This window comes from Pristiophorus japonicus, chromosome X (assembly GCF_044704955.1).
Source record: "Pristiophorus japonicus isolate sPriJap1 chromosome X, sPriJap1.hap1, whole genome shotgun sequence".
In the NCBI taxonomy this organism is placed as follows: Eukaryota; Metazoa; Chordata; class Chondrichthyes; family Pristiophoridae; genus Pristiophorus; species Pristiophorus japonicus.
The window spans coordinates 14,105,025-14,129,746 of record NC_092010.1 but is presented as its reverse complement, the minus strand read 5'-3'; the positions used below and the strand labels follow the sequence as shown (position 1 = coordinate 14,129,746).

Below are 24,722 nucleotides of genomic sequence, written 5' to 3'. Positions count from 1 at the left end.
CTGTACAATGTCCCAGTGATTAGACAGAACCCCTGTACAATGTCCCAGTGATTAGACAGAACCCCTGCACAATGTCCCAGTGATTAGACAGAACCCCTGTACAATGTCCCAGTGATTAGACAGAACCCCTGTACAATGTCCCAGTGATTGGACAGAACCCCTGTACAATGTCCCAGTGATTAGACAGAACCCCTGTACAATGTCCCAGTGATTAGACAGAACCCCTGCACAATGTCCCAGTCAGTGATCAGACAGAACCCCTGTACAATGTCCCAGTCAGTGATTTGACAGAACCCCTGTAAAATGTCCCAGTCAGTGATTCGACAGAACCCCTGTACAGTGTCCCAGTGATTGGACAGAATCCCTGCACAATGACCCAGTCAGTGAGAAGACAAACCACCGTACAGTGTCCCAGTGATTAGACAGAACCCCTGTAAAATGTCCCAGTCAGTGATTCGACAGAACCCCTGTACAGTGTCCCAGTGATTAGACAGAACCCCTGTACAATGTCCTAGTCAGTGATTGGACAGAACCCCTGTACAATATCCCAGTCAGTGATTAGACAGAACCCCTGTACAATATCCCAATCAGTGATTAGACAGAACCCTTGTACAGTGTCCCAGTGATTAGACAGAACCTCTGTACAATGTCCTAGTCAGTGATTGGACAGAACCCCTGTACAATATCCCAGTCAGTGATTCGACAAAACGCCTGCACAATGTCCCAGTGATTCAACAGAACCCCTGTACAATGTCCCAGTCAGTGATCAGACAGAACCCCTGTACAATGTCCCAGTCAGTGATTAGACAGAACCCCTGAACAATGTCCCAGTCAGTGATCAGTCAGAACCCCTGTTCAATGTCCGTCAGTGATCAGACAGAACCCCTGTTTAATATCCCAGTCAGTGATTTGATAAAACCCCTGTACAATGTCCCAGTCAGTGATTAGACAGAACGCCTGTACAGTATCCCAGTGATTGGACAGAACCCCTCTACAATGTCCCAGTGATTAGACAGAACCCCTGTACAGTGTCCCAGTGATTAGACAGAACCACTGTACAATGTCCCAGTCAGTGATTTGACAGAACCCCTGTACAATGTCCCAGTCAGTGATTAGACAGAATCCCTTGTACAATGTCCCAGTGATTGGACAGAACCCATGTACAATGTCCCAGTGATTGGACAGAACCCATGTACAATGTCCCAGTCAGTGATTTGACAGAACCCCTGTACAGTGTCCCAGTGATTAGACAGATCCCCTGTACAATGTCCCAGTGATTGGACAGAACCCATGTACAATGTCCCAGTCAGTGATTTGACAGAACCCCTGTACAATGTCCCAGTCAGTGATTTGACAGAACCCATGTACAATGTCCCAGTGATAAGACAGAACCCATGTACAATGTCCCAGTGATTAGACAGAACCCCTGTACAATGTCCCAGTCAGTGATTTGACAGAACCCCTGTACAGTGTCCCAGTGATTAGACAGAACCCCTGTACAATGTCCCAGTGATTCGACAGAACCCATGTCCAATGTCCCAGTGATTAGACAGAACCCCTGTACAATGTCCCAGTCAGTGATTAGACAAAACCCATGTGCAATGTCACAGTCAGTAATTAGACAGAACCTATGTCCAATGTCCCAGTGATTCGACAGAACCCATGTACAATGTCCCAGTCAGTGATTCAACAGAACCCCTGTACAATGTCCCAGTGATTAGACAGAACCCCTGTGCAGTGTCCCAGTGATTAGACAGAACCCCTGTACAGTGTCCCAGTGATTAGACAGAACCCATGTACAATGTCCCAGTCAGTGATTCGACAGAACCCCTGTACAGTGTCCCAGTGATTAGACAGAACCCCTGTACAGTGTCCCAGTGATTAGACAGAACCCCTGTACAGTGTCCCAGTGATTCGACAGAACCCCTGTACAATGTCCCAGTCAGTGAGTAGACAGGCAATGACTAGTCGGGTACTGCAAGGTTCTGTGCTGGGGCCCCAGCTGTTTACACCGTACAGTAATGATTTAGACGAGGGGATTAAATGTGGCATCTCCAAATTTGCGGATGACACTAAGTTGGATGGCAGTGTGAGCTGCGAGGATGATGCTATGAGGCTGCAGAGTGACTTGGATAGGTTAGGTGAGTGGGCAAATGCATGGCAGATGAAGTATAATGTGGATAAATGTGAGGTTATCCACTTTGGTGGTAAAAACAGAGAGACAGACTATTATCTGAATGGTGACAGATTAGGAAAAGGGGAGGTGCAACGAGACCTGGGTGTCATGGTACATCAGTCATTGAAGGTTGGCATGCAGGTACAGCAGGCGGTTAAGAATGCAAATGGCATGTTGGCCTTCATCGCGAGGGGATTTGAGTACAGGGGCAGGGCGGTGTTGCTCCAGTTGTACAGGGCCTTGGTGAGGCCACACCTGGAGTATTGTGTTCAATTTTGGTCTCCTAACTTGAGGAAGGACATTCTTGCTATTGAGGGAGTGCAGCGAAGGTTCACCAGACTGATTCCCGGGATGGTGGGACTGACCTATCAAGAAAGACTGGATCAACTGGGCTTGTGTTCACTGGAGTTCAGAAGAATGAGAGGGGACCTCATAGAAACGTTTAAAATTCTGACTGGTTTAGACAGGTTAGATGCAGAAAGAATGTTCCCAATGTTGGGGAAGTCCAGATCCAGGGGTTACAGTCTAAGGATAAGGGGTAAGCCATTTCGGACCGAGATGAGGAGAAACTTCTTCACCCAGAGAGTGGTGAACCTGTGGAATTCTCCACCACAGAAAGTTGTTGAGGCCAATTCACTAAATATATTCAAAAGGGAGTTAGATGAAGTCCCTACTACTAGGGGGATCAAGGGGTATGGCGAGAAAGCAGGAATGGGGTACTGAAGTTGCATGTTTAGCCATGAACTCTTTGAATGGCGACGCAGGCTGGAATGGCCGAATGGCCTACTCCTGCACCTATTTTCTATGTTTCTATGTTAACCCCTGTACAATGTCCCAGTGATTAGACAGAACCCCTGTACAATGTCCCAGTCAGTGATGAGACAGAACCCCTGTATAATGTCCCAGTGATTAGACAGAACCCCTGTACAATGTCGCAGTCAGTGATGAGACAGAACCCCTGTACAATGTCGCAGTCAGTGATGAGACAGAACCCCTGTACAATGTCCCAGTCAGTGATGAGACAGAACCCCTGTACAATGTCCCAGTGATAGACAGAACCCCTGCACAATGTCCCAGTCAGTGATGAGACAGAACCCCTGTACAATGTCCCAGTGATGAGACAGAACCCCTGCACAATGTCCCAGTCAGTGATTAGACAGAACCCCTGTACAATGTCCCAGTCAGTGATTCGACAAAACCCCTGTTCAGTGTCCCAGTGATTAGACAGAACCCCTGTACAATGTCCCAGTGATTAGACAGAACCCCTGTACATTGTCCCAGTGATTAGACAGAACCCCTGTACAATATCCCAGTGATTTGACAGATCCCCTGTACAATGTCCCAGTCAGTGATTAGACTGTGGAATGGGCGTTGGGAGAAAGAAAGAGTTGTATTTATATCGCACCTTTCACAACCTAAGGAGATCCCAAAGCACTTTGCAGCCAATGAAGCACTTTTTGAAGTGTAATCACTGTTATAATGTCGGAAACACGGCAACGAATTCGCACGCAGCAAGCTCCCACAAACAGCAATCTGATAATGATGTGATCATCTGTTTAAGGAATAATGATTGGTCAGGGCACCGGGGATAACACCTCTGCTCTTCTTCGTATCATCGTCATCATCATAGACAATCCCTCGGAATCGAGGAAGACTTGCTTCCACTCTTAAAATGAGTCCTTAGGTGGCTGAATACAAGAGCCACAGTCCCTGTCACAGGTGGGTCAGATAGTCGTTGAGGGTAAAGGAGGGTGGGACAGGTTTGCCGCACGCTCCTTCCGCTGCCTGCGCTTGATTTCTGCATGCTCTCGGCGATGAGACTCGAGGTGCTCAGCGCCCTCCCGGATGCACGTCCTCCACTTAGGGCGGTCTTTGGCCAGGGACTCCCAGGTGTCAGTGGGGATGTTACACTTTATCAGGGAGGCTTTGAGGGTGTCCTTGTAACGTTTCCACTGCCCACCTTTGGCTTGTTTGCCATGAAGAAGTTCCGAGTAGAGCGCTTGGTTTGGGAGTCTTGTGTCTGGCATGCGGACAATGTGGCCTGCCCAGCGGAGCTGATCAAGTGTGGTCAGTGCTTCAATGCTGGGGATGTTCGCCTCATCGTGGACGCTGATATTGGTGCGCCTGTCCTCCCAGGGGATTTGTAGAATCTTACGTAGACATCATTGGTGGTATTTCTTCAGTGACTTGAGATATCTCCTCTTCTTCGAACAGTGCAATGGGATTTCTACCTCCACCTGAGAGTAGACGGGTTCTCAGTTTTACGTCTCATTCGAAAGACGGCACCTCCAGTAGTGCATCTCTCCCTCAGCACTGCACTGGAATATCAGCCAATATTTTCATGCTCAGGTCTCTGGAGTGGGCCTTGAACCCGCAACCTTCTGACTCTGAGGCGAATGTTCTACCCACTGAGCCACAGCTGTCACAAATTGTTGTGGGTTGGGGAAACTGGGGAATGCGAGATCAGGGGAGTTTGCAACCATAGCCTCAGCGGTTGCTATCTCTTAACTACACTTGTTGATAAATTGAGTTGTGGCTTTACCAGAGGCCCCAGGCCTTGAAGTTAGCGTTGCAGTTAGAATTCAAATTTAAAATAGAATGAACCATTCATTCAACTTCGATAATCTTTGAAGGTTTAGTTATAACTTTCAAATATTTTTGGTATACTGGAGGAGGTGCAGTGGTTACTTTCTGTGTTTGAATTTTATAACATTCCTGTGAAGCACCTTGTGATGTTTTGCTATGTTAAAGGCGCTATATAAATACAAGTTGTTGTTGGCACGACAACACTGCACACAATAGTGAAAATGAGACCCCTTGAAAATAATGTGCACTGATTTGCCACGTACAGAAATTAAAAGTTGCTTTTTCTCTTGCAGGTCAGCCACCATTTCCAAGTCAACAAACTCCAAATCAGCTGATGCCCAGTAACATGCCAGTTGGCATTCCTGCGAACATGTCTGGTAATATGGCTGCTGGTATGCCTTGTGCTGTGCCAGCCAGTATTGCATGTAGCATGGGTAGTGCCATCACAGAAAACATTCCAGCTAACGTCCTTGCTAGCATGCCAAACCTAGTGCATGGTAATATACCCAGTTGCATGTCTGGGGGTGTTAGTGGCAACATGTTGCCAGGAAGTTTGCCTGTAGATCTACCTATTTCTATACATCCTAACATACCAGGAAAAACCATCCCACCCTCCATGTCTCTAACTTCCATCCCAGGGACGGCAGCTGCCCAAAGCCCTGCTATTGTAGTTGCCATGCAGGGAAACGCAAGTCCATTGCCAGGTGAGAACTGGTGCTTGGCATTTTATTGTTGTGGCTTTATGAGAATGTAAATATACTTGCCCATTTCAAAGTAGGGGTTACATTAAACAAACAAGAGATCCTCTAAAAAGCACAAAGTATGAATTTTTTAACTCTTAAGCTCGGCCGAAGATAGAATAGCAGTTTCATCACCATTGGCTTTAGACTGAACACAAATCTGCTCATTTCTGCGATGTTGTTTAGAAACATAGAAAATAGGTGCAGGAGTAGGCCATTCAGCCCTTCTAGCCTGCACCGCCATTCAATGAGTTCATGGCTGAACATGCAATTTCAGTACCCCATTCCTGCTTTCTCGCCATACCCCTTGATCCCCCTAGTAGTAAGGACTACATTGAACTCCTTTTTGAATATATTTAGTGAATTGGCCTCAACAACATTCTGTGGTAGAGAATTCCACAGGTTCACCACTCTCTGGGTGAAGAAGTTTCTCCTCATCTCGGTCCTAAATGGCTTACCCCTTATCCTTAGACTGTGACCCCTGGTTCTGGACTTCCCCAACATCGGGAACATTCTTCCTGCATCTAACCTGTCGAAACCCGTCAGAATTTTAAACGTTTCTATGAGATCCAGTGAATACAAGCCCAGTTGATCCAGCCTTTCAGAGGGCTGCGGATCTGTGGAACTCGCTGCCCCAGAGAGCTGCGGAAGCCGGGACACCGAACAAATCCAAGACAGAAACAGACAGCCTCCTAAACGACAAAAGGAACAAAGGGCCATGGAGAGCGGGCAGGGAAGTGGACCCGAGTCCACAACCGGACCAGCCACGATCGTACCAAATGGCGGAGCAGGCTCGAGGGGCGGTATGGCCCTCTCCTGCTCCTATTTCTTATGTTCTTATATATAATTCCTACCACTGTCCCCAGATGAGATTAGCACAGAGTGGAATCGAGTCTATAATCTTCCTTATCTGTATGGCTCAGCTGCTTGCTGACTTAACCAGATGAGACATTTGAGGGCACAATGAATAACAAATCCCATTATGTAAATATATTAAGGTTTGAGTAAGAGCGAGTAAAATTATCTGGAGAGGATACCTTCACACACTGCTCCAAGCCACTTTTCCGGAGCATGACAAAGGAGCATCGCGATGCTGCTTCTGGTAGGGCTACACGAGCAGGGGAATCACAAAATCTAAAATGAAATAAAGGCATGTGGGACAAAAGACAGCAGATTAAATTCTGTCCTTTCGCACACTCGGACCAGGAGCAGTAGATTATCACTGTCCTTTCACACTCTGGGACTGGGTACAGTGGGTTATTACACGGTCCTTTCACACTCTGGTACTGTGTGGTACATTGGGTTATCACATTGTCCTTTCACACTCGGACTGGGTGGTACAGTGGGTTATCACACTGTCCTTTCACACTCTGGGACTGGGCACAGTGGGTTATCACACTGTCCTTTCACACTCTGGGACTGGGTACAGTGGGTTTTCACACTTTCCTTTCACACTCTGGGACTGGGTGGTACAGTGGGTTCTCACACTGTCCTTTCACACTCTGGGATTGGGTGGTACATTGGGTTATCACACTGTCCTTTCACTCTCTGGGACTTGGTGGCACAGTGGGTTATCACACTGTCCTTTCACGCTCTGTGACTGGGTGGTACAGTGGGTTATCACACTGTCCTTTCACACTCTGGGACTGGGTGGTACAGTGGGTTATCACACTGTCCTTTCACACTCTGGGACTGCGGGGTACAGTGGGTTATCACACTGTCGTTTCACACTCAGGGACTTGGTACACTGGGTTATCACACTGTCCTTTCACACTCTGGGACTGGGTACCATGGGTTATCAAACTGTCCTTTCACACTCTGGGACTGGGTGGTACGGTGGGTTATCACACTGTCCTTTCACACTCTGCGACTGGGTACAGTGGGATACCACACTGTCCTTTCACACTCTGGGACTGGGTACAGTGGGTTATCACACTGTCCTTTCACACTCTGGGACTGGGTGGTACATTGGGTTATCACACTGTTCTTTCACACTCTGGGACTGGGTGTTACGGTGGGTTATCACACTGTCCTTTCACACTCTGGGACTGGGTGGTACAGTGGGTTGTCACAGTGTCCTTTCACACTCTGGGACTGGGTACAGTGGGTTATCACACTGTCCTTTCATACTCTGGGACTGGGTACAGTGGGTTACCACACTGTCCTTTCATACTCTGGGACTGGGTGGCACAGTGGGTTATCACACTGTCCTTTCATTCTCTGGGACTGGATGGTGCAGTGGGTTATCACACTGTCCTTTCACACTCTGGAACTGGGTACAGTGGGTTATCACACTATCCTTTCACACTCTGGGACTGGGTACAGTGGGTTATCACACTGTTCTTTCACACTCTGGGACTGAGTGGTACGGTGGGTTATCACACTGTCCTTTCACACTCTGGGACTGGGTGGTACAGTGGGTTATCACAGTGTCCTTTCACACTCTGCGACTGGGTACAGTGGGATACCACACTGTCCTTTCACACTCTGGGACTGGGTACAGTGGGTTATCACACTGTCCTTTCACACTCTGGGACTGGGTGGTACATTGGGTTATCACACTGTCCTTTCAAACTCTGGGACTGGGTGGTACGGTGGGTTATCACACTGTCCTTTCACACTCTGCGACTGGGTACAATGGGATACCACACTGTCCTTTCACACTCTGGGACTGGGTACAGTGGGTTATCACACTGTCCTTTCACACTCTGGGACTGGGTGGTACATTGGGTTATCACACTGTCCTTTCACACTCTGGGACTGGGTGGCACAGTGGGTTATCACACTGTCCTTTCATTCTCTGGGACTGGATGGTGCAGTGGGTTATCACCCTAACCTTTCACACTCTGGAACTGAGTACAGTGGGTTATCACACTATCCTTTCACACTCTGGGACTGGGTACAGTGGGTTATCACACTGTCCTTTCACACTCTGGGACTGGGTACAGTGGGGTATCGCACTCTACTTTCACACTCTGGGTCTGGGTGCAGTGGGTTATCAGACTTTCCTTCCAAACTCTGGGACTGGGTACAGTGGGTTATCACACTGTCCTTTCACACTCTGGAACTCAGTACAGTGGGGTATCACACTGTCCTTTCGCTCTCTGCGACTGGGTGGCACAATGGGTTATCACACTGTCCTTTCACACTCTGGGACTAGGTGGTACAGTGGGTTATCACACTGTCCTTTCACGCTCTGTGACTGGGTGGTACAGTGGGTTATCACACTGTCCTTTCACACTCTGGGACTGGGTGGTACAGTGGGTTATCACACTGTCCTTTCACTCTCTGGGACTGGGTGGTACAGTGGGTTATCACACTGTCCTTTCACACTCTGGGACTGGGTGGGACAGTGGGTTATCACACTGTCCTTTCACTCTCTGGGACTGGGTGGGACAGTGCGTTATCACACTGTCCTTTCACACTCTGGGACTGGGTGGTACACTGGGTTATCACACTGTCCTTTCACACTCTGGGACTGGGTACCATGGGTTATCACACTCTCCTTTCACACTCTGGGACTCGGTACAGTGGGTTATCACACTGCCCTTCCACACTCTGGAACTGGGTGGTACAGTGGGTTATCACACTGTCCTTTCACACTCGGACTGGGTGGTACAGTGGGTTATCACGCTGTCCTTTTACACTCTGGGACTTGGTACCATGGGTTATCACACTGTCCTTTCACACTCTGGACTGGGTGGTACAGTGGGTTATCAAACTGTCCTTTCACACTCTGGGACTGGGTACAGTGGGTTATCACACTGTCCTTTCACACTCTGGGACTGGATACAGTGGGTTGTCACACTGTCCTTTCACACTCTGGGACTGGATACAGTGGGTTATCACACTGTCCTTTCACACTCTGGGACTGGGTGGTACACTGGGTTATCACACTGTCCTTTCACACTCTGGGACTGGGTACCATGGGTTATCACACTCTCCTTTCACACTCTGGGACTCGGTACAGTGGGTTATCACACTGCCCTTCCACACTCTGGAACTGGGTGGTACAGTGGGTTATCACACTGTCCTTTCACACTCTGGGACTGGATACAGTGGGTTATCACACTGTCCTTTCACACTCGGACTGGGTGGTGCAGTGGGTTATCACACTGTCCTTTCACACTCGGACTGGGTGGTACAGTGGGTTATCACGCTGTCCTTTTACACTCTGGGACTGGGTACAGTGGGTTATCACACTGTCCTTTCACACTCTGGGACTGGATACAGTGGGTTGTCACACTGTCCTTTCACACTCTGGGACTGGATACAGTGGGTTATCACACTGTCCTTTCACACTCAGGGACTTGGTACACTGGGTTATCACACTGTCCTTTCACACTCTGGGACTGGGTACAGTGGGTTATCACTGTCCATTCACACTCTGGGACTGGGTGGTACAGTGGGTTATCACACTGCCCTTTCACACTCTGGGACTGGGTACAGTGGGGTATTGCACTCTCCTTTCACACTCTGGGTCAGGGTGCAGTGGGTTATCAAACTTTCCTTCCAAACTCTGGGACTGGGTACAGTGGGTTATCACACTGTCCTTTCACACTCTGGGACTGGGTACAGTGGGGTATCACACTGTCCTTTCACACTCTGGGTCTGGGTGCAGTGGGTTATCAGACTTTCCTTCCAAACTCTGGGACTGGGTACAGTGGATTATCACACTGTCCTTTCACACTCTGGGTCTGGGTGCAGTGGGTTATCACACTGTCCTTTCACACTCTGGGACTTGGTACAGTGGCTTATCACACTGTCATTTCACACACTGGGACTGGGTACAGTGGGTTATCACACTGTCCTTTCACACTCTGGGACTGGGTGGTACAGTGGGTTATCACACAGTCCTTTCACACTCTGGGACTGGGTACAGTGGGTTATCACACTACTTTCACACTCTGGGACTGGGTGGTACAGTGGGTTATCACATTTTCTTTTAATTCTCTGGGACTGGATGGTGCAGTGGGTTATCACACTGTCCTTTGACACTCTGGGACTGGGTGGTACGGTGGGTTATCACACTGTCCTTTCACACTCTGGGACTGGGTGGTACAGTGGGTTATCACAGTGTCCGTTCACACTCTGGGACTGGGTACCATGGGTTATCACACTATCCTTCCAAACTCTGGGACTGGGTACAGTGGATTATCACACTGTCCTTTCACACTCTGGGTCTGGGTGCAGTGGGTTATCACACTGTCCTTTCACACTCTGGGACTTGGTACAGCGGGTTATCACACTGTCCTTTCACACTCTGGGACTGGGTACATTGGGTTATCACACTGTCCTTTCACACACTGGGACTGGGTACAGTGGGTTATCACACTGTCCTTTCACACTCTGGGACTGGGTGGTACAGTCGGTTATCACACTGTCCTTTCACACTCTGGGACTGGGTACAGTGGGTTATCACACTATCCTTTCACACTCTGGGATTGGGTACAGTGGGTTATCACACTGTCCTTTCACACTCTGGGACTGGGTACAGTGGGTTATGACACTGTCCTTTCACACTCTGGGTCTGGATACAGTGGGTTATCACACTGTCCTTTCACACTCTGGGTCTGGGTGCAGTGGGTTATCACACTGTCCTTTAACACTCTGGGACTTGGTACAGTGGATCATCATACTGTTCTTTCACACTCTGGGACTGGGTACAGTGGGCTATCAGACTTTCCTTCCAAACTCTGGGACTGGGTACCCTGGGTTATCACACTGTCCTTTCACGCTCTGTGACTGGGTGGTACAGTGGGTTATCACACTGTCCTTTCACACTCTGGGACTGGGTGGTACAGTGGGTTATCACACTGTCCTTTCACACTCTGGGACTGGGTGGTACAGTGGGTTATCACACTGTCCTTTCACTCTCTGGGACTTGGTGGTACAGTGGGTTATCACACTGTCCTTTCACGCTCTGTGACTGCGTGGTACAGTGGGTTATCACACTGTCCTTTCACACTCTGGGACTGGGTGGTACAGTGGGTTTTCACACTGTCCTTTCATACTCTGGGACTGGGTACCATGGGTTATCACACACTCCTTTCACACTCTGGGACTGGGTACAGTGGGTTATCACACTGTCCTTTCACACTCTGGGACTGGGTGGTACGATGGGTTATCACACTGTCCTTTCACACTCTGCGACTGGGTACAGTGGGATACCACACTGTCCTTTCACTCTCTGGGAGTGGGTATAGTGGGTTATCACACTGTCCTTTCACACTCTGGGACTGGGTACAGTGGGTTACCACACTGTCCTTTCACACTCTGGGACTGGGTGGCACAGTGGGTTATCACACTGTCCTTTCATTCTCTGGGACTGGATGGTGCAGTGGGTTATCACACTGTCCTTTCACACTCTGGGACTGGGTACAGTGTGTTATCACACTGTTCTTTCACACTCTGGGACTGAGTGGTACGGTGGGTTATCACACTGTCCTTTCACACTCTGGGACTGGGTGGTACAGTGGGTTGTCACAGTGTCCTTTCACACTCTGGGACTGTGTACAGTGAGGTATCGCACTCTCCTTTCACACTCTGGCTCTGGGTGCAGTGGTTTTTCAGACTTTCCTTCCAAACTCTGGGACTGGGTACAGTGGATTATCACACTGTCCTTTCACACTCTGGGTCTGGGTGGCACAGTGGGTTATCACATTTTCTTTTAATTCTCTGGGACTGGATGGTGCAGTGGGTAATCACACTGTCCTTTCGCACTCTGGAACTGGGTACAGTGGGTTATCACACTCTCCTTTCACACTCTGGGACTGGGTACAGTGGGTTATGACACTGTCCTTCACACTCTGGGTCTGGCTGCAGTGGGTTCTCACACTGTCCTTTCACACTCTGGGACTGGATACAGTGGGTTATCACACTGTCCTTTCACACTCAGGGACTTGGTACAGAGGGTTATCACACTGTCCTTTCACACTCTGGGACTGGATACAGTGGATCATCACACTGTTCTTTCACACTTTGGGACTGGGTGGTACGGTGGGTTATCACACTGTCATTTCACAATCTGCGACTGGGTACAGTGTGTTACCACACTGTCCTTTCACACTCTGGGACTGGGTACAGTGGGTTATCACACTGTCCTTTCACACTCTGCGACTGGGTACAGTGGGTTACCACACTGTCCTTTCACACTCTGGGACTGGGTACAGTGGGTTACCACACTGTCGTTTCACACTCTGGGACTGGGTACAGTGGGTTATCACACTGTTCTTTCACACTCTGGGGCTGGGTGGTACAGTGGGTTATCACACTGTCCTTTCACACTCTGGGACTGGGTGGTACAGTGGGTTATCACAATGTCCTTTCACACTCTGGAACTGGGTACAGTGGGTTATCACACTATCCTTTCACACTCTGGGACTGGGTACAGTGGGCTATCACACTGTCCGTTCACACTCTGGGACTGGGTACAGTGGGGTATCGCACTCTCCTTTCACACTCTGGGTCTGGGTGCAGTGGGTTATCAAACTTTCCTTCCAAACTCTGGGACTGGGTGCAGTGGATTATCACATTGTCCTTTCACACTCTGGGACTGGGTGGTACAGTGGGTTATCACACTGTCCTTTCACACTCTGGAACTGGGTTCAGTGGGTTATCACACTATTCTTTCACACTCTGGGATTGGGTACAGTGGGTTATCACACTGTCCTTTCACACTCTGGGACTGGGTACAGTGGGTTATGACACTGTCCTTCACACTCTGGGTCTGGGTGCAGTGGGTTCTCACACTGTCCTTTCACACTCTGGGACTGGATACAGTGGGTTTTCAAACTTTCCTTTCACACTCTGGGACTGGGTGGTACAGTGGGTTATCACACTGTCCTTTCACACTCTGGGACTGGGTGGTACAGTGGGTTATCACACTGTCCTTTCACGCTCTGTGACTGGGTGGTACAGTGGGTTATCACACTGTCCTTTCACACTCTGGGACTGGGTGGTAGAGTGGGTTATCACACTGTCCTTTCACACTCTGGGACTGGGTGGTACAGTGCGTTATCACACTGTCCTTTCACTCTCTGGGACTGGGTGGTACCGTGGGTTATCACACTGTCCATTCACATTCTGGGACTGGGTGGTACAGTGGGTTATCACACTGTCGTTTCACACTCTGGGAGTGGGTGGTACACTGGGTTATCACACTGTCCTTTCACACTCTTGGACTGGGTGGTACAGTCGGTTATCACACTGTCCTTTCACACTCTGGGACTGGGTACAGTGGGTTATCACACTGTCCTTTCACACTCTGGGTCTGGGTGCAGTGGGTTATCACACTGTCCTTTCACACTCTGGGACTGGGTACAGTGGGTTATCACACTGTCCTTTCACACTCTGGGACTGGGTACAGTGGGTTATCACACTGTCTTTTCACACTCTGGTACTGGGTGGTACAGTGGGTTATCACAGTGTCCTTTCACACTCTGGGACTGGGTACAGTGGGTTATCACACTGTACTTTCACACTCTGGGATTGGGTGGCACAGTGGGTTATCACATTTTCTTTTAATTCTTTGGGACTGGATGGTGCAGTGGATTATCACACTGTCCTTTCACACTCTGGGATTGGGTACAGTGGGTTATCACACTGTCCTTTCACACTCAGGGACTTGGTACAGCGGGTTATCACACTGTCCTTTCACACTCTGGGACCGGGTACAGTGGGTTATCACACTGTTCTTTCACACTCTGGGACTGGGTACAGTGGGTTATCAGACTTTCCTTCCAAACTCTGGGACTGGGTACAGTGGGTTATCACACTGTCCTTTCACACTCAGGGACTTGGTACACTGCGTTATCACACTGTCCTTTCACACTCTGGGACTGGGTACAGTGGGTTATCACACTGTCCTATCACACTCTGGGACTGGGTGGTACGGTGGGTTATCACACTGTCCTTTCACACTCTGGGACTGGGTACAGTGGGTTACCACACTGTCCTTTCACACTGTCGGACTGGGTACAGTGGCTTATCACACTGTCCTTTCACACTCTGGGACTGGGTGGTACATTGGGTTATCACACTGTCCTTTCACACTCTGGGACTGGGTGGTACAGTGGGTTATCACAGTGTCCATTCACACTCTGGGACTGGGTACCATGGGTTATCACACTGTCCTTTCACCCTCTGGGACTGGTTACAATGGGTTATCACACTGTATTTTCACACTCTGGGACTGGGTGACACAGTGGGTTATCACACTGTCCTTTCATTCTCTGGGACTGGATGGTGCCGTGGGTTATCACACTGTCCTTTCACACTCTGGAACTGGGTACAGTGGGTTATCACACTATCCTTTCACACTCTGGGACTGCGTACAGTGGGTTATCACAATGTCCTTTCACACTCTGGGACTGGGTACAGTGGTGTATCACACTCTCCTTTCACACTCTGGGTCTGGGTGCAGTGTGTTATCAAACGTTCCTTCCAAACTCTGGGACTGGGTACAGTGGGTTATCACACTGTCCTTTCACACTCTGGGACTGGGTACAGTGGGGTATCACACTGTCCTTTCACACTCTGGGACTTGGTACAGTGGGTTATCACACTGTCCTTTCACACACTGGGACTGGGGACAGTGGGTTATCACACTGTGCTTTCACACTCTGGGACTGGGTGGTACAGTGGGTTATCACACAGTCCTTTCACACTCTGGGACTGGGTACAGTGGGTTATCACACAGTCCTTTCACACTTTGGCACTGGGTACAGTGGGTTATCACACTACTTTCACACTCTGGGACTGGGTGGCACAGTGGGATATCACATTTTCTTTTAATTCTCTGGGAATGGATGGTGCAGTAGGTTATCACACTGTCCTTTCACACTCTGGGACTGGGTGGTACGGTGGGTTATCACACTGTCCTTTCACACTCTGGGACTGGGTGGTACAGTTGGTTATCACAGTGTCCGTTCACACTCTGGGACTGGGTACCATGGGTTATCACACTGTCCTTTCACCCTCTGGGACTGGTTACAGTGGGTTATCACACTGTATTTTCACATTCTGGGACTGGGTGGCACAGTGGGTTATCACACTGTCCTTTCATTCGCTGAAACTGGATGGTAAAGTGGGTTATCACACTATCCTTTCACACTCTGGGACTGGGTGGTACAGTGGTTTATCACACTGTCGTTTCACACTCAGGGACTTGGTACACTGGGTTATCACACATGTCCTTTCACACTCTGGGACTGGATACAGTGGGTTATCACACTGTCCTTTCACACTCTGGGACTGGGTACAGTGGGATACCACACTGTCCTTTCACACTCTGGGACTGGGTACAGTGGGTTATCACACTGTCCTTTCACACTCTGGGACTGGGTGGTACATTGGGTTATCACACTGTTCTTTCACACTCTGGGACTGGGTGTTACGGTGGGTTATCACACTGTCCTTTCACACTCTGGGACTGGGTACAGTGGGTTATCACACTGTCCTTTCACACTCTGGGACTGCGGGGTACAGTGGGTTATCACACTGTCGTTTCACACTCAGGGACTTGGTACACTGGGTTATCACACTGTCCTTTCACACTCTGGGACTGGGTACCATGGGTTATCAAACTGTCCTTTCACACTCTGGGACTGGGTGGTACGGTGGGTTATCACACTGTCCTTTCACACTCTGCGACTGGGTACAGTGGGATACCACACTGTCCTTTCACACTCTGGGACTGGGTACAGTGGGTTATCACACTGTCCTTTCACACTCTGGGACTGGGTGGTACATTGGGTTATCACACTGTTCTTTCACACTCTGGGACTGGGTGTTACGGTGGGTTATCACACTGTCCTTTCACACTCTGGGACTGGGTGGTACAGTGGGTTGTCACAGTGTCCTTTCACACTCTGGGACTGGGTACAGTGGGTTATCACACTGTCCTTTCATACTCTGGGACTGGGTACAGTGGGTTACCACACTGTCCTTTCATACTCTGGGACTGGGTGGCACAGTGGGTTATCACACTGTCCTTTCATTCTCTGGGACTGGATGGTGCAGTGGGTTATCACACTGTCCTTTCACACTCTGGAACTGGGTACAGTGGGTTATCACACTATCCTTTCACACTCTGGGACTGGGTACAGTGGGTTATCACACTGTTCTTTCACACTCTGGGACTGAGTGGTACGGTGGGTTATCACACTGTCCTTTCACACTCTGGGACTGGGTGGTACAGTGGGTTATCACAGTGTCCTTTCACACTCTGCGACTGGGTACAGTGGGATACCACACTGTCCTTTCACACTCTGGGACTGGGTACAGTGGGTTATCACACTGTCCTTTCACACTCTGGGACTGGGTGGTACATTGGGTTATCACACTGTCCTTTCAAACTCTGGGACTGGGTGGTACGGTGGGTTATCACACTGTCCTTTCACACTCTGGGACTGCGGGGTACAGTGGGTTATCACACTGTCGTTTCACACTCAGGGACTTGGTACACTGGGTTATCACACTGTCCTTTCACACTCTGGGACTGGGTACCATGGGTTATCAAACTGTCCTTTCACACTCTGGGACTGGGTGGTACGGTGGGTTATCACACTGTCCTTTCACACTCTGCGACTGGGTACAGTGGGATACCACACTGTCCTTTCACACTCTGGGACTGGGTACAGTGGGTTATCACACTGTCCTTTCACACTCTGGGACTGGGTGGTACATTGGGTTATCACACTGTTCTTTCACACTCTGGGACTGGGTGTTACGGTGGGTTATCACACTGTCCTTTCACACTCTGGGACTGGGTGGTACAGTGGGTTGTCACAGTGTCCTTTCACACTCTGGGACTGGGTACAGTGGGTTATCACACTGTCCTTTCATACTCTGGGACTGGGTACAGTGGGTTACCACACTGTCCTTTCATACTCTGGGACTGGGTGGCACAGTGGGTTATCACACTGTCCTTTCATTCTCTGGGACTGGATGGTGCAGTGGGTTATCACACTGTCCTTTCACACTCTGGAACTGGGTACAGTGGGTTATCACACTATCCTTTCACACTCTGGGACTGGGTACAGTGGGTTATCACACTGTTCTTTCACACTCTGGGACTGAGTGGTACGGTGGGTTATCACACTGTCCTTTCACACTCTGGGACTGGGTGGTACAGTGGGTTATCACAGTGTCCTTTCACACTCTGCGACTGGGTACAGTGGGATACCACACTGTCCTTTCACACTCTGGGACTGGGTACAGTGGGTTATCACACTGTCCTTTCACACTCTGGGACTGGGTGGTACATTGGGTTATCACACTGTCCTTTCAAACTCTGGGACTGGGTGGTACGGTGGGTTATCACACTGTCCTTTCACACTCTGCGACTGGGTACAATGGGATACCACACTGTCCTTTCACACTCTGGGACTGGGTACAGTGGGTTATCACACTGTCCTTTCACACTCTGGGACTGGGTGGTACATTGGGTTATCACACTGTCCTTTCACACTCTGGGACTGGGTGGCACAGTGGGTTATCACACTGTCCTTTCATTCTCTGGGACTGGATGGTGCAGTGGGTTATCACCCTAACCTTTCACACTCTGGAACTGAGTACAGTGGGTTATCACACTATCCTTTCACACTCTGGGACTGGGTACAGTGGGTTATCACACTGTCCTTTCACACTCTGGGACTGGGTACAGTGGGGTATCGCACTCTACTTTCACACTCTGGGTCTGGGTGCAGTGGGTTATCAGACTTTCCTTCCAAACTCTGGGACTGGGTACAGTGGGTTATCACACTGTCCTTTCACACTCTGGAACTCAGTACAGTGGGGTATCACACTGTCCTTTCGCTCTCTGGGACTGGGTGGCACAATGGGTTATCACACTGTCCTTTCACACTCTGGGACTAGGTGGTACAGTGGGTTATCACACTGTCCTTTCACGCTCTGTGACTGGGTGGTACAGTGGGTTATCACACTGTCCTTTCACACTCTGGGACTGGGTGGTACAGTGGGTTATCACACTGTCCTTTCACTCTCTGGGACTGGGTGGTACAGTGGGTTATCACACTGTCCTTTCACACTCTGGGACTGGGTGGGACAGTGGGTTATCACACTGTCCTTTCACTCTCTGGGACTGGGTGGGACAGTGCGTTATCACACTGTCCTTTCACACTCTGGGACTGGGTGGTACACTGGGTTATCACACTGTCCTTTCACACTCTGGGACTGGGTACCATGGGTTATCACACTCTCCTTTCACACTCTGGGACTCGGTACAGTGGGTTATCACACTGCCCTTCCACACTCTGGAACTGGGTGGTACAGTGGGTTATCACACTGTCCTTTCACACTCGGACTGGGTGGTACAGTGGGTTATCACGCTGTCCTTTTACACTCTGGGACTTGGTACCATGGGTTATCACACTGTCCTTTCACACTCTGGACTGGGTGGTACAGTGGGTTATCAAACTGTCCTTTCACACTCTGGGACTGGGTACAGTGGGTTATCACACTGTCCTTTCACACTCTGGGACTGGATACAGTGGGTTGTCACACTGTCCTTTCACACTCTGGGACTGGATACAGTGGGTTATCACACTGTCCTTTCACACTCTGGGACTGGGTGGTACACTGGGTTATCACACTGTCCTTTCACACTCTGGGACTGGGTACCATGGGTTATCACACTCTCCTTTCACACTCTGGGACTCGGTACAGTGGGTTATCACACTGCCCTTCCACACTCTGGAACTGGGTGGTACAGTGGGTTATCACACTGTCCTTTCACACTCTGGGACTGGATACAGTGGGTTATCACACTGTCCTTTCACACTCGGACTGGGTGGTGCAGTGGGTTATCACACTGTCCTTTCACACTCGGACTGGGTGGTACAGTGGGTTATCACGCTGTCCTTTTACACTCTGGGACTGGGTACAGTGGGTTATCACACTGTCCTTTCACACTCTGGGACTGGATACAGTGGGTTGTCACACTGTCCTTTCACACTCTGGGACTGGATACAGTGGGTTATCACACTGTCCTTTCACACTCAGGGACTTGGTACACTGGGTTATCACACTGTCCTTTCACACTCTGGGACTGGGTACAGTGGGTTATCACTGTCCATTCACACTCTGGGACTGGGTGGTACAGTGGGTTATCACACTGCCCTTTCACACTCTGGGACTGGGTACAGTGGGGTATTGCACTCTCCTTTCACACTCTGGGTCAGGGTGCAGTGGGTTATCAAACTTTCCTTCCAAACTCTGGGACTGGGTACAGTGGGTTATCACACTGTCCTTTCACACTCTGGGACTGGGTACAGTGGGGTATCACACTGTCCTTTCACACTCTGGGTCTGGGTGCAGTGGGTTATCAGACTTTCCTTCCAAACTCTGGGACTGGGTACAGTGGATTATCACACTGTCCTTTCACACTCTGGGTCTGGGTGCAGTGGGTTATCACACTGTCCTTTCACACTCTGGGACTTGGTACAGTGGCTTATCACACTGTCATTTCACACACTGGGACTGGGTACAGTGGGTTATCACACTGTCCTTTCACACTCTGGGACTGGGTGGTACAGTGGGTTATCACACAGTCCTTTCACACTCTGGGACTGGGTACAGTGGGTTATCACACTACTTTCACACTCTGGGACTGGGTGGTACAGTGGGTTATCACATTTTCTTTTAATTCTCTGGGACTGGATGGTGCAGTGGGTTATCACACTGTCCTTTGACACTCTGGGACTGGGTGGTACGGTGGGTTATCACACTGTCCTTTCACACTCTGGGACTGGGTGGTACAGTGGGTTATCACAGTGTCCGTTCACACTCTGGGACTGGGTACCATGGGTTATCACACTATCCTTCCAAACTCTGGGACTGGGTACAGTGGATTATCACACTGTCCTTTCACACTCTGGGTCTGGGTGCAGTGGGTTATCACACTGTCCTTTCACACTCTGGGACTTGGTACAGCGGGTTATCACACTGTCCTTTCACACTCTGGGACTGGGTACATTGGGTTATCACACTGTCCTTTCACACACTGGGACTGGGTACAGTGGGTTATCACACTGTCCTTTCACACTCTGGGACTGGGTGGTACAGTCGGTTATCACACTGTCCTTTCACACTCTGGGACTGGGTACAGTGGGTTATCACACTATCCTTTCACACTCTGGGATTGGGTACAGTGGGTTATCACACTGTCCTTTCACACTCTGGGACTGGGTACAGTGGGTTATGACACTGTCCTTTCACACTCTGGGTCTGGATACAGTGGGTTATCACACTGTCCTTTCACACTCTGGGTCTGGGTGCAGTGGGTTATCACACTGTCCTTTAACACTCTGGGACTTGGTACAGTGGATCATCATACTGTTCTTTCACACTCTGGGACTGGGTACAGTGGGCTATCAGACTTTCCTTCCAAACTCTGGGACTGGGTACCCTGGGTTATCACACTGTCCTTCACACTCTGGGACTGGGTACAGTGGGTTATCACACTTTCCTTTCACACTCTGGGACTGGGTGGTACAGTGGGTTCTCACACTGTCCTTTCACACTCTGGGATTGGGTGGTACATTGGGTTATCACACTGTCCTTTCACTCTCTGGGACTTGGTGATACAGTGGGTTATCACACTGTCCTTTCACGCTCTGTGACTGGGTGGTACAGTGGGTTATCACACTGTCCTTTCACACTCTGGGACTGGGTGGTACAGTGGGTTATCACACTGTCCTTTCACACTCTGGGACTGGGTGGTACAGTGGGTTATCACACTGTCCTTTCACTCTCTGGGACTTGGTGGTACAGTGGGTTATCACACTGTCCTTTCACGCTCTGTGACTGCGTGGTACAGTGGGTTATCACACTGTCCTTTCACACTCTGGGACTGGGTGGTACAGTGGGTTTTCACACTGTCCTTTCATACTCTGGGACTGGGTACCATGGGTTATCACACACTCCTTTCACACTCTGGGACTGGGTACAGTGGGTTATCACACTGTCCTTTCACACTCTGGGACTGGGTGGTACGATGGGTTATCACACTGTCCTTTCACACTCTGCGACTGGGTACAGTGGGATACCACACTGTCCTTTCACTCTCTGGGAGTGGGTATAGTGGGTTATCACACTGTCCTTTCACACTCTGGGACTGGGTACAGTGGGTTACCACACTGTCCTTTCACACTCTGGGACTGGGTGGCACAGTGGGTTATCACACTGTCCTTTCATTCTCTGGGACTGGATGGTGCAGTGGGTTATCACACTGTCCTTTCACACTCTGGGACTGGGTACAGTGTGTTATCACACTGTTCTTTCACACTCTGGGACTGAGTGGTACGGTGGGTTATCACACTGTCCTTTCACACTCTGGGACTGGGTGGTACAGTGGGTTGTCACAGTGTCCTTTCACACTCTGGGACTGTGTACAGTGAGGTATCGCACTCTCCTTTCACACTCTGGCTCTGGGTGCAGTGGTTTTTCAGACTTTCCTTCCAAACTCTGGGACTGGGTACAGTGGATTATCACACTGTCCTTTCACACTCTGGGTCTGGGTGGCACAGTGGGTTATCACATTTTCTTTTAATTCTCTGGGACTGGATGGTGCAGTGGGTAATCACACTGTCCTTTCGCACTCTGGAACTGGGTACAGTGGGTTATCACACTCTCCTTTCACACTCTGGGACTGGGTACAGTGGGTTATGACACTGTCCTTCACACTCTGGGTCTGGCTGCAGTGGGTTCTCACACTGTCCTTTCACACTCTGGGACTGGATACAGTGGGTTATCACACTGTCCTTTCACACTCAGGGACTTGGTACAGAGGGTTATCACACTGTCCTTTCACACTCTGGGACTGGATACAGTGGATCATCACACTGTTCTTTCACACTTTGGGACTGGGTGGTACGGTGGGTTATCACACTGTCATTTCACAATCTGCGACTGGGTACAGTGTGTTACCACACTGTCCTTTCACACTCTGGGACTGGGTACAGTGGGTTATCACACTGTCCTTTCACACTCTGCGACTGGGTACAGTGGGTTACCACACTGTCCTTTCACACTCTGGGACTGGGTACAGTGGGTTACCACACTGTCGTTTCACACTCTGGGACTGGGTACAGTGGGTTATCACACTGTTCTTTCACACTCTGGGGCTGGGTGGTACAGTGGGTTATCACACTGTCCTTTCACACTCTGGGACTGGGTGGTACAGTGGGTTATCACAATGTCCTTTCACACTCTGGAACTGGGTACAGTGGGTTATCACACTATCCTTTCACACTCTGGGACTGGGTACAGTGGGCTATCACACTGTCCGTTCACACTCTGGGACTGGGTACAGTGGGGTATCGCACTCTCCTTTCACACTCTGGGTCTGGGTGCAGTGGGTTATCAAACTTTCCTTCCAAACTCTGGGACTGGGTGCAGTGGATTATCACATTGTCCTTTCACACTCTGGGACTGGGTGGTACAGTGGGTTATCACACTGTCCTTTCACACTCTGGAACTGGGTTCAGTGGGTTATCACACTATTCTTTCACACTCTGGGATTGGGTACAGTGGGTTATCACACTGTCCTTTCACACTCTGGGACTGGGTACAGTGGGTTATGACACTGTCCTTCACACTCTGGGTCTGGGTGCAGTGGGTTCTCACACTGTCCTTTCACACTCTGGGACTGGATACAGTGGGTTTTCAAACTTTCCTTTCACACTCTGGGACTGGGTGGTACAGTGGGTTATCACACTGTCCTTTCACACTCTGGGACTGGGTGGTACAGTGGGTTATCACACTGTCCTTTCACGCTCTGTGACTGGGTGGTACAGTGGGTTATCACACTGTCCTTTCACACTCTGGGACTGGGTGGTAGAGTGGGTTATCACACTGTCCTTTCACACTCTGGGACTGGGTGGTACAGTGCGTTATCACACTGTCCTTTCACTCTCTGGGACTGGGTGGTACCGTGGGTTATCACACTGTCCATTCACATTCTGGGACTGGGTGGTACAGTGGGTTATCACACTGTCGTTTCACACTCTGGGAGTGGGTGGTACACTGGGTTATCACACTGTCCTTTCACACTCTTGGACTGGGTGGTACAGTCGGTTATCACACTGTCCTTTCACACTCTGGGACTGGGTACAGTGGGTTATCACACTGTCCTTTCACACTCTGGGTCTGGGTGCAGTGGGTTATCACACTGTCCTTTCACACTCTGGGACTGGGTACAGTGGGTTATCACACTGTCCTTTCACACTCTGGGACTGGGTACAGTGGGTTATCACACTGTCTTTTCACACTCTGGTACTGGGTGGTACAGTGGGTTATCACAGTGTCCTTTCACACTCTGGGACTGGGTACAGTGGGTTATCACACTGTACTTTCACACTCTGGGATTGGGTGGCACAGTGGGTTATCACATTTTCTTTTAATTCTTTGGGACTGGATGGTGCAGTGGATTATCACACTGTCCTTTCACACTCTGGGATTGGGTACAGTGGGTTATCACACTGTCCTTTCACACTCAGGGACTTGGTACAGCGGGTTATCACACTGTCCTTTCACACTCTGGGACCGGGTACAGTGGGTTATCACACTGTTCTTTCACACTCTGGGACTGGGTACAGTGGGTTATCAGACTTTCCTTCCAAACTCTGGGACTGGGTACAGTGGGTTATCACACTGTCCTTTCACACTCAGGGACTTGGTACACTGCGTTATCACACTGTCCTTTCACACTCTGGGACTGGGTACAGTGGGTTATCACACTGTCCTATCACACTCTGGGACTGGGTGGTACGGTGGGTTATCACACTGTCCTTTCACACTCTGGGACTGGGTACAGTGGGTTACCACACTGTCCTTTCACACTGTCGGACTGGGTACAGTGGCTTATCACACTGTCCTTTCACACTCTGGGACTGGGTGGTACATTGGGTTATCACACTGTCCTTTCACACTCTGGGACTGGGTGGTACAGTGGGTTATCACAGTGTCCATTCACACTCTGGGACTGGGTACCATGGGTTATCACACTGTCCTTTCACCCTCTGGGACTGGTTACAATGGGTTATCACACTGTATTTTCACACTCTGGGACTGGGTGACACAGTGGGTTATCACACTGTCCTTTCATTCTCTGGGACTGGATGGTGCCGTGGGTTATCACACTGTCCTTTCACACTCTGGAACTGGGTACAGTGGGTTATCACACTATCCTTTCACAC

At 49.8% G+C, this 24,722-nt stretch overlaps 1 protein-coding gene across 4 annotated transcripts in view; it reads left to right on the top strand.

The window, feature by feature from the left end:
• Positions 1–24,722, top strand: part of LOC139240875 (SWI/SNF complex subunit SMARCC2-like) — an 875,893-nt gene that overhangs the window by 657,151 nt on the left and 194,020 nt on the right. For 3 of the 4 annotated variants that reach the window (XM_070869382.1, XM_070869381.1, XM_070869380.1), the window contains exon 27: positions 5,056–5,154. In XM_070869382.1, coding sequence (XP_070725483.1) covers positions 5,056–5,154 — 99 coding nt within the window. The remainder of the gene's footprint in view (positions 1–5,055; positions 5,155–24,722) is intronic. The other variant, XM_070869383.1, reaches the window with a different exon arrangement.